Below are 11,101 nucleotides of genomic sequence, written 5' to 3' on the forward strand. Positions count from 1 at the left end.
TGCTAACAAGACTCAGGCTACAGTCCAATGAAATATTAAAATATGCATGTTGAGCATGCACTCCTGTACATTAGGTCCACTTCAGGTCCTGCAGTGACGCTGGACTTCTGATAACATTATAGAAAAGCTCGTTTAGATGATGGCCTAATGGTAGTTTATTCCACACTATAAAAATATCCCGTTACACTGTAAAAACAAAATGTAGGATCAACAAACAACAACAACAATAATAGCACAATTGTTTGCATCATTCTTTTGGAATTAATTTTCTTAATTGATGTTACAGTAAACACAAGTTTTTAAGTCAACAATTGTTGGCTTGCAGTTTGCTTCCTGTTGTGTTGCAGTAAGGAATATACCAGGCTAATAAATCAAAGATCCATTGAAGATTTATAGCTTTCAGTAGTATTATTTGACAACATGATTTTTATCCATCACATATTTGATGACAGGTACTTTTGCTCTGATGCCTACAGAAGTGAAGGCAAAGCTAAAGGACAACGGGCTAATCCATATAATTTATTAGTTAAAGCACCTGTCAACACAGGTGTAAGAAGAGGTTGCAAAGAAAACATAAAATGACATTCTAGTAACTAGAAGCATCAGTGAAAATTAGTAAAAACAAATTTTATTATACAAATACATATGCAGCAATCATTGAGTGGACTTTAATTTGCATGTTGTTTCTCTTGCTTGACATTAGTGACAGAAATATAAGAAAATGCAAAATGTATTGATATGTATTTAAAGCTATATAAAAGGAGTCTGCTCTCATAATGTTCAGGTGTTCTAATTTAAATGCAAATCAGATTTTCTGTGACCCTCATGTTGTTGATTGTACAATGATGTCTAAAAATGCATTTGGTCTCAAATGAAAAAATATACTTTTTAGTCAAAATACAATATATTCAGGGCATTCAATATACAAAACACAAAGAGACAAAAGAAGAATGGAGGAAAAGTTAGGTTGTTTCTGTCTGTTCTTCAATTGCTGCAGATATTTCCCCCTGGTCTTCTTCATATCCGATCATTTGTTGGGTTTTCCTGGTCAAAAGTGCGGATTCTATTTTTAATGTGACTTAATTTTGCTTTCAGGTAGTCGTAGCGTTCCTTTTTCTCCAGGAAAGCAGGATCCTGTGAAACACACACACAAACTTCCATTATCTAATTCTGCCTTTTCTTTTGTATTTTCCTCTTCCTTGCTAACTCACATACTGCTTGATTCAGTCTGTAATTTAAGTATGTTTAACAAAACATTTCAGTCACCCACAAATTCCAATGGAAGCAATATTATTTGCAATAATTGACAGCTTTACTGAAGAAAAAATAATATTGTCTTTGTGTGTACACAAACTAAGTTCTACTACATGTCTGGATTCCTTCACTTACAGTCTTTTTCTGGCGATACTTCTTCAAAATGCTTTGAATCCTTTGTTGATCCTGTTGGAAAAACCGGCAACAATGAATATGCGCGTACAAAACAGAGGCCTGACTATCACTTAAATGGTTAAATCAAGGTTGGCTGGTCTGTCTCACCTTGTGGCTTTTTCCTTCCTTGGGGAGTTGCTCCATCATGGCATCCAGCTCTCTAAACTTATCCAGGGTCGTGCTGATGTCTCTATGAAGGTCTTTGTATTCCTGATACTGGTCATTGAAAACAGCTCTGTACTTTTCCCTTTCCTCCACACAGCTGATCTCAGGATATTTCCTACACAGAGAAGTGACATATGTGACAGAAAACTCTTTTGACAGAAGTTGGAATTCCAGGCTTTGATTTTTCAACATCATGCACAGTTTAAATGTTAACTTACATGATGTAGTCTGCTATAATGTGCACTTTGGGGATGTATGCGGATGCTGAGGCTGCATTCAGGCTGTCTGGGTTCTTCTGGACTTCATGGAGGAGTGTTTGCTGATTGTTGTGATTTTTATTCAAAGGTTTATCCGTTTCATCCCTGAATGATATGCGTTTTTTCTTTTTGGGGTTTAGTGGGATGGACTGATGGAACTCCTCTTGAGTCTTGAAGTTAAAGAGACAAAACTTAAATCAAAAAACATAAACCAACAGATGAAAATATGTGATGACTATACATCACTGTATATGTGAGCATCATTACATGAAGCTTTTTAAGAGATGTTGAAACTAAATTTTATTAAGTCAAGTGTCTGGAGGGGGAAAAACGCAGCCAGATAGAGACAAAACTGACCGATTCTTAAGCCTCTGAAGCTGCACTCACTGAGCTGGTAGAATTACTATATTCACTCTTGGACTCTCCCCTTTTCTTATTTGATATCAAATACATTCGCTTAACATGTTGTTTCTCACCTGCTGGTTGTGGCTGTGATGCTTAATAACAGGTCATGACAGCTTTTTTTTCCAGATTGCACTGTACATGTACATTTACATACATGCTGTTTGCATATTTCCATCATATATACATGTGGAGCTACACTGATAGCAATGTGTTTTCTTGCAAGCAGATAGCAAATTAATGGATTGATAATTAATTTGACTAATTCTGTCTAATCCTTTAGAGAAATAGCTTGTGAAACAGTTTGTGCTTATTAAATTGGATTAGATGCCACTTTCCACTGCCATATAATCCACATTTATGAGTCATTTGTTTTTAGTCATGCAGGTGTTTTTCTTCTCTCTCTGGTAGGTGTTGGACACCACCAAAGTTGCCCCTTGTCTCCAGTTGTGTTTATAATATTCATGTATGGGATCTCAAAGTGTAGCTGGGGTGAGGAGGGTGTTCAATTTGGGAACATTGAAATTGAGTCTCTTCTTTTTGTAGATGATGTGTTTCTGTTGGCTTCATCAGACTTTGACCTTCAGTGTGCACTGGGGCAGTTTGCAGTTGAGTGTGAGGCAGCCAGGATTGGTGCAGTGTCAGCAGTAATGTCAACATTAACGAGGCTTTATGTTCCAAACCTCACCTATGGTCAGAAGCTCTGGGTAGAGACCGAAACAATGATTCAAGCTGCTGAAATGATTTTCTTTCGAGATAAGGTTAGCTAGGACCTCCACAGAGACCTCAGAGCAGAGCTGCTGCTCCATCTTGACAAAGGTAGCTGACTGGTTCGGTCATCTCATTAGGATGCCCCCTGACTGCCTTTCAGAGAACGCCCAACTGGGAGGAGCCCCGAGGATTGACCCGATACTTGGGACTGCATTTCATCTGGTCTGGGAACATCTTTGGATTCCCCAGTAGAAGCTGAAAAAACACTGCTGGGCAGAGAGACATCTAGAATACTTGGTTTGCGTGCTGCCACCATGACCCAACTCTGGATAAGCATAAGAAAATGGATGGATGAAGGATTTTCTTTGATGACAAAAATACTCTAGGTCTTGTTAACCATTTATTGTGGAAATGACATGGCCATAGATGCAGTGGAATAGCAGCTATTGTTGTCTGCACTGAGATGTATATTCTATATTATCTTATGCTGCCCCTGTGTTGAAGATACAGGTGGTAACAGTGTTAACAATACTGACAGGTGCAACTGTGCTCCTCATAATCCAGTAACTGTACGGCCTTTTATTGCTTTGTGTGTTGGTGGAATTGGCCCAACTGTCAGTGTTATTTTACAACCTAGAGCACCCAGCACTGAAGCAGAACAAACTCTACTTCAAATAACTTATATGTCTGGCACCTATATATAAAGAGAACTACATGGTCAATAAAGTCTAGAAGAACACAGTTCATAGCTTTGGGGTGAATCTTGGAAGGCTGCCATGGCATTAGCAGGCAGAAAAAGATGATATATCAATAGCCACAAACAGCAAGTTCCCATCAGATCAGCATGAGTTACCTATGCAGCCAATAAGAGTGTCACTGTCATTTTCACTGCATGTCATGGTTGATATGATGCATTTGATGCCAAAACACCATCTACATAGACAGCATCATATTTCACATCTAAAGGTAGGCAGCAAAGCCACAGTTAATTGAGTCACATAAGATAAAGGAATCAAACATTTATGGAATTTGAGTGCAGTTCTTATAATGTGAACTTTTCACCCTTTCTAGAGGACTTATACAGTGAATTTAGTCATACTGCCAGTGTATTCATGACGACAACATCTTACATCCAGCTTTTAAATGTAGTTCCATCACACTTGAAATTTAGAAACAAGAAGCTTATCCTTCGTCTCACATCTCCTTAGGATTAAAGAACTGTACCTGGTTCTCAAAGTACTGCCGCTCCATACGTGCAGCTTCATGCCTCCACATCTTCAGACATACCAGGAAGCTTGCCAGGTACAGAGTCATGTTGATGAAGATGAAAGCTGTTCCTGCCATCTGGCCCCCATCAACGCGACACAGATTGGCCATGATGGGGTTAACACCTATTGTCGTGTAGCACAGCCCTCCCCGGTTCAAGTCATTAAGGTATACGATCCCTGCTGCCATGTAGAGCAGGAACAGTGCCACGTTGATGAAGGCCTCCGTCAGGGGCCACCAGGGGGAGTCGAGGAGGATGGTGCGATAATACATGGTCATTCCCATCACTAATAGACACAGAGTGATGACCCAGGAGACTCCAGCTACAGCCAGAATGAAAGGAGTCATAGGGCCTCTGTAGCTGTACCCTGATATACCAAACCCGTTGTTATATGCGCCATTATAGAGTCCGTAGGAGTTGGACCACTCACTGTCTTTCTGGATGTAGGCGATGACACATGCAATCACCATTCCCCCAAACAGGAGCTGAATTCCGGCCAGAAGCCTGAGCAGCCCTGGCCATGATTTCAGATACGAGTACTTCTGTTTATAGACCTCCACCTTTTCAGCATAATATTCTGCAGGGTGGATGCTGGTCAGAAGAGATTCCTCTCGTGGGCCATGATAAAACAGATCATCAGTGGGGCTCTGTCTTAGTAGAGGCTTTTGTGAGTTCTGGCTGGAGCTTCCAATTGATTCAGCCCAGTTCCTGCGTTCCAGCAGCGGACTGACAGGAGGGCTCACTCTGGTCCCGTTGGGAAGGATCTGGATCCCGGTCGTACTGGCTTCAGAGTCACTTTCCTTTGTCCTTTTGTGGATGATGCTGCTCCATGACTGAGGGATGAGGGATTTCAGTCTGTCTTTCATGGTCCCTTTTATGTCACTGTTCTCTTCTTCAGCATAAGGCGGAGTGCTGGATGTGGAGTCAGCATCATCATCCCCAACATCATTGATATTGTCTGGGATGGGTGTGTGAGTGACCCACACCGGCACTGGAGGATCCCTAATGGGGGTCTTGCTGCTAGTGGAGGACCCAACATCACTCCCATCTTCTTGTCTCTTAAATTTACTGCTCAAGGATTTCATGTTGCGGTGTAATTTAGACAATCCATTCAGAAAAAGCAATCACAGAATCATTATAATGCTGGGTGAGGAAGAACTGTGTGGGGAGAGAAAAAACAATGTTAGTGTTGTAAAATTAACATACAAGCTAGTCACTCTTCTAAGCTTTGAATTTTATATCCAATTCAATAAATATTTGAGTTGAATTATTGCTTTGAGGTTGTATACTTCCAAAAACCAGTGTAGTTGCAATTTAAACCCATGTTAATGAGTAATGAAAACTTTGAAGGAGTTCAATAGCTGGGCGCCAGAAATTACTGTCAAAAATTCAATATCTGACCAAATGTGAAATATGGTCACAATCTCTCTTTCTGTTTCTAAGTTATAACGCTGCAAAATGGCCAGAAAAGCGTTTTTTCAGAACATTATGATGCAAGTGTGAAGTGGACACCAGATAGAAAATGTCATCATCTCATCATTTTAGCCTATTAGACATTAGTGTGGAATTTGTCTGAACTACCACATGAATTTTTCGAGTGTGGTCAAAAGGGTGTTTTGTGAGGTCACAGTGACCGTTGACCACCAAAATCTAATCAGCTCAGTCTTGAGTGAACATCTGTGCCAAATTTTTAAAAAATAAATAAATCTAAAAGCCTTGAAAGCGTTCTTGAGAGTTAATGAGTTTGTGGCCAGTAATGTGTTTTGTGAGGTTAAAGTGACCTTATCATTTGAGTTTTGACCACCAAAACCTTATTAGGCCTCAAGTCCAAGTGAATGTGAAGGGATTCCCTAGAGGTGTTTGAGAAATATTACATTCAGGAGATGGACGGACAACCCAAAGACAAGACATAAAGCCTCCAGTCATAGCTGTCACCAGTGCTGAGACATAAAAAGACCTGACATACAATACTAAAGCCTTTGTTTTACACTCTGTGGAATGGAAAACTCTTTACTCCAACAGTCTTAAAGGACCACACCATAACTGAATGACATGAAAAACAATCAGCGCACACTTTTAACATGTACTAAGTGTTCTTTCTGGTATGTAAACTGTTCTCTATGTACAATCTATTACATAGGAAGCAATGCTAGCATTTGTTTAGATCTGTGTTTGTGCCTGCTTTATCTCTACAAGTCCGATATTCATTTTACTCTTAGCTTTGTTTCTGCTGAGGGATCTAACATATAAATGTCCCTCTATGTTCACTGGCTAGTTGCCAAATGTGTCTGTATACTGGTTGGTGCCAAGCAGGTAGTGCACAGTGGCTTTCTTTTAGTTTTTCAATGAACGAAGCTGCAGGGATGCAGTCAAAAACAATGCTGATGAATGGGGTGAGACTTAACCAAAATATAAAGGTTGTGGACCATAGAGCAATGAGCTGAAAGACACTTCAAATATGATCTACTTAATACAACAAACATAACGACCCCAATACCTTTGTCAGTGTTACATTATCAATACATGATGAAGCAGATTAAGTGAAGCCTCAATTAACTGGTCACAAATATGTGATGTTAGTAAAAAAAAAATTAAAAATTAATGTAGACAAGTTTTAAGAGTCTGCTAAAACATTCAAATATGAAAGGAAATGAAAATGAAGCCTCAAATGATAGAAAAAGTATTTGTTTATAAGATTTCTAAAACTCATCCGTCAGTATGTGATTTGTGACACATGGACCAAAACAGAAGAAAACCAGTGGACATATTCTTCAAAACCACTAAATACAGTCTGTGTAACATCATCACAAACACACAAACTACTCTGCTGTAGTCTAACAGCTCAGAACGTGACTGCAGCTCTGCTCAGGTTCAACTAATTACAGAGGAGTTTAAGCTGAGCTGTGACTCACAAGCTTTCGCACAAGCTCTTTTATACACATCTACACCCGTGAAGCTGTCGCTGCACGTCTAAGTGACAACACAGCAACAACACAAACCATCGTGAAACCCAACAGCTTACCTTATTTGACCCCAACTTTCTGGCCAGGCAGGCTTCAGCTCCTCACAGGCCTTTATATGGCAGTTTTTAAGTGAACAATAGCTCTGACACCTGCAGTAAAATGGCCGTCCTGTCCAGCGGCCCACTCAGCTCACCCTGTTCAGTCTCTCAGGTGACTCACTGCTGAGGTTAGACGCTCAGCTCCACACACACGGGGCGATTGGCCAACAGAACTGCGGGGGGAGTAAAAGCTTAAACATTAAACCTGAACCGCCCCTGTGCTGCTGCTGCTGCTGCTGCTGCTGCTGCCAGGCACTACTAGGTTAATCTGTGGGTCAGGCAGGCCGACACTGATGACATTCATAAAAACAGAGGCGAGGAGGAGGTGAGTTAACCTGATGATGCATGCAACCCACAGGTGAAAGGCCTGGATGCCATTTGTAAGTGGCTTGGAGTTCATATTGTTGCAGCTTTGTTGATAAGAAAAGAGGAAAAAGTGGATAATCCACTAATGAATGCAGCTTCAGGGAGTCCTGGGTTCAAATAAACACCCAGCATGTTTCACAGTACTTAAAGTATTATGGATATCACTTTAGACTATCAACAAGAGCTTGTCCACAAAATTTTTTTTAGACACAAGAAAGTGTTTGATATCAGCCATGCATTATCAATTACATCTCATATCTAGCATCTGTGAAATACTGCTTTATCATCCTGTCCTTTATGAATAATGCATTCTCATCTCAACTGTGGCGTATTGTGTTACACAGGGAGTGAAGTGTTCAGCACTAGAGGGCAGCAAGCTCTTGTTATTCTCCCTCACAGTTCAACAACACATCTCACTTTGGTTACTAACTTTATCCCTTTTACAGTTGTTCTTTTCCCTACTTATCCTTTTCCTCCTCTGCTGAATTCTCAACATCTGTGTTTACGCATCTGTTTCATCAGGAAGTGCAAAGAAAGAAGTTTTTAAAAGTGGCCAAAGTCATGAAATACATTGACTGTAATGTTTCCAAAGAGCAAACTACAGTCTGCAATGGTAATAAAACATCTATCCAGTAAGCCTTACAGTACAACAACACTCCCCCTGAGCAGTGACACTGTGCTGCTTGTCTTCTCTTCACTCAGATTTAACCCTCCACACATGACTCCAGAAATTAGTCCCACTATACAAAGTGACGTCGCTCTGGGCCGGTGGTTCTTCCGAAACAGTGCAGATTTTCATGTAGAGAAAGCTCGGGGCAAGGACATCTGTAGCCCACCACCCCACCCCCTCAACGGAAAACACACACTGCAGTATGCATAGCCGATACAGTACAATAAACACATAACGCAACCCACTCTCTCAAGTGACCATTGAGTCCCACCAGTAGCCTCGGCCCGGGGCTACCTCATCTGCTGCTGCCGTGCATGTCCTCTGCTGCTGGCACAGCTGCCTGCTCAGCTGCAAATAATATGTAGAACAATGGGAGATCATGTATAGGGAGGGTATAGATGGTATATAAAGGAAAAGCCTAAAGAGCATGCACATCTTTCTCCCCTGTGGAATATTAGTAGGTTGAGAATTTGAACTAAGTTATGAATTTTGTATTTATTGAATTAACATGAAACTTCCTCTTCCTTTCTGAAAAAAATCTAACCCTAAAAAAATGAAATTAAACTATGTGTACATCTGATTTTGAATATATCATTAGATTGGCCATATATTCAAGATTCTATATGGGGGAAATCTATTTTTATTGTGTTTTGTGATTGTTATAAATTTGGAGGTTTAAAGTCAAATCTATTAATATATGAATATATTTACTTCTGCCATTTCTCAAGCCAGTAAGAATTTCACTGAAGTACCAATAGTCATGTAGCTCAACCTTTGATTAATCCTGCCCCCTCACGTTCAGGTGAACCATTCAGAAAGAGCAGCTGTCTCTGGTCCACTAGGATTGTTTACTTTCTTAAATTGCTTCTGCTAACTTTATGTTTCAACCACAAGCAAAACACATTCAATATTTTGTTTTGAGTGAACACAAGCGTTTTCATGCCCCCCGAGCACCTGAGGAACTGAAGACCCAGTGGAAAAATAAAAGTTTATTTTTGATGGCAGTGTCCCTACAACAATAGCAAAATCCCTAGTGTTAACACGCTGTGCAGCTAATGTCCACAGATTAACGCTGTGTGGAAACTGTAACACTAAGGGACATTTAGAAACAGTGGAAAGTAAGACCAGTTTGAAACCAATAAATGAGGACTAGATGTGTTATTGTGTTTTCATGTCATCTGTAGTGCATCAGTGCAAACTAAACTGCACCAATGTTTACATTTTTTGCTTCTCTCCTGCTCTCTGTGCTCACATACACTGAATTTTATACAGTCAAATTCCCAATAAATCTGTTCTAGCATATTGCATTATTATTTAATTATCTACATATTTTTCTGATAACAGAACAAGAATAGTGACTACAAGTTTAGCTGCAGTCTCCTCAGAGACATCACCAAGTCATAGCTCTCTACCGCTAAACTTCTGATTTCATAATCGCAACATTGTCTGTCCAATGAGCCGTAGACATGAGTTATATAGAAATGACTCTGTTGCGAATTCAAAATGTCTCCATCTTAAATGACTGCTCAGACAGAAGTAATCGAAAGTCCTAATCTCACACACTCGCTCACGGCTGTGCTACCTTTAGTACGGACAACTGTTTAGCCTTATGCTGTCAAGTACAGGTGCAGAGAGAGTCTTCTTCCTGAAGGGGGTGTGGTCAATAGCAGCTCCGGTGCATGTAAAGCTGAACCAGCCTATTTAGAACAGAACTAAAATCAGGAGTTGTAAAATCATGGTCAAATCAACCATTTTTGCAACAATTTGAGCTGAAAAATAGAAAGACATATTCTGGGGACGTGAGAATTTCATTCATTTTCTGGAAAGGGTCACAATATGGGAGCTTTAAACTGCATGTATGAGTAAGGGAAATGTCAAAATAATTGAAATTATATTCACTGTTACTGATACTGCTCTCATATCAGTAGAAGATAAAACCACAGCCTTGCTGTTAGCTTAACTTAGCATAGAGACAGAGACAAACAGCTAGCTTGGCTTTGTCTGGAGGTGAAACAGGACTGATGCTATATTTACACTACTAGTGACAAAGTTACAAGAAGGACATTCACAGCCAGCTACATTGTTGCTGAGTTGCCGTTGAGCGTTGCTCGAGTCAAGTTGTTGATGGAACTGTACTGGGGATTAGCTAGCAGCAACAAATATGTTTTATTTTCAGTAAGAGCAAAACAGGAGATAGTGGTTAGAGTGAAAGGAGGTGGAAATGATGAAACAAGTACAAATGACACCAGCTTCTACTGAAAATGACTTGTAGCCATTTGTTTTTTCATCGGTCGCCTGAACACACCATTGCAGTCTACAGCCATGCAGTTCTGGGTGACTGCACTGAGACACAATGGTGCTTTGAGCTAAATTCTCACACATGTAGCGTTCTAGCTTTTTAACATTTCTTAATTAGCACCAAACACAAACTACAGCTGAGGCTGAAGGGAAAGTCACTTGTTTTGTTTGTTGCTGGCCTACATAAACCAAAGAACTGGCTAAAAGAAAAAAATTGTCCTGATGATGGTGTGACAGGACAAATCCAAGCTAAGCTCAGCAAAGCCTTCTCCCATCTTTAACGTCTTATATACCAGGCAAATATGAGAAAGATGAAGCTTTCAGAGAGGAGTGCTGAGAGTCTTCAGGTCAAGCATTGGTGGCTGTATAGAGGAAAAAAACACTGTATGTGAGATGTGATCATAGATCGGAGTTTGTAGCTTCGAGTTTAATGATTCTGTCAACGGGAAAACAACTTGTCAAGAGTCAGGGGATGC

General features: G+C 40.2%; 1 protein-coding gene across 1 annotated transcript; it reads right to left on the reverse strand.

The window, feature by feature from the left end:
• Nucleotides 1-606: 606 nt before the first annotated feature.
• marveld2l (MARVEL domain containing 2-like) lies at nucleotides 607-7,411 on the reverse strand. Its single transcript, XM_023267687.3, has 6 exons — nucleotides 7,253-7,411; nucleotides 4,188-5,388; nucleotides 1,812-2,020; nucleotides 1,537-1,708; nucleotides 1,390-1,440; nucleotides 607-1,134 (listed from the first exon to the last, which is right to left on the reverse strand). The coding sequence occupies exons 2-6, from the start codon at nucleotides 5,313-5,315 to the stop codon at nucleotides 1,018-1,020; spliced, it is 1,677 nt and encodes a 558-aa protein (XP_023123455.2). The 5' UTR covers nucleotides 5,316-5,388; nucleotides 7,253-7,411; the 3' UTR covers nucleotides 607-1,017.
• Between the last annotated feature and the right edge of the window lie 3,690 nt (nucleotides 7,412-11,101).

Source organism: Amphiprion ocellaris, chromosome 10 (assembly GCF_022539595.1).
Source record: "Amphiprion ocellaris isolate individual 3 ecotype Okinawa chromosome 10, ASM2253959v1, whole genome shotgun sequence".
Lineage (NCBI taxonomy): Eukaryota > Metazoa > Chordata > Actinopteri > Pomacentridae > Amphiprion > Amphiprion ocellaris.

Bases quoted from the DNA above. Each gene is read 5' to 3' on its own strand.
- marveld2l (XM_023267687.3), bottom strand. From the start codon at position 5,315: ATGAAATCCTTGAGCAGTAAATTTAAGAGACAAGAAGATGGGAGTGAT. The intron at 2,021-4,187 runs GTACAGTTCTTT...TTTAACTTCAAG, and splicing joins GGCAGTACTTTGAGAACCAG to ACTCAAGAGGAGTTCCATCA. The intron at 1,135-1,389 runs GTAAGTGAAGGA...TGTGTTTCACAG, and splicing joins AGTATCGCCAGAAAAAGACT to GATCCTGCTTTCCTGGAGAA.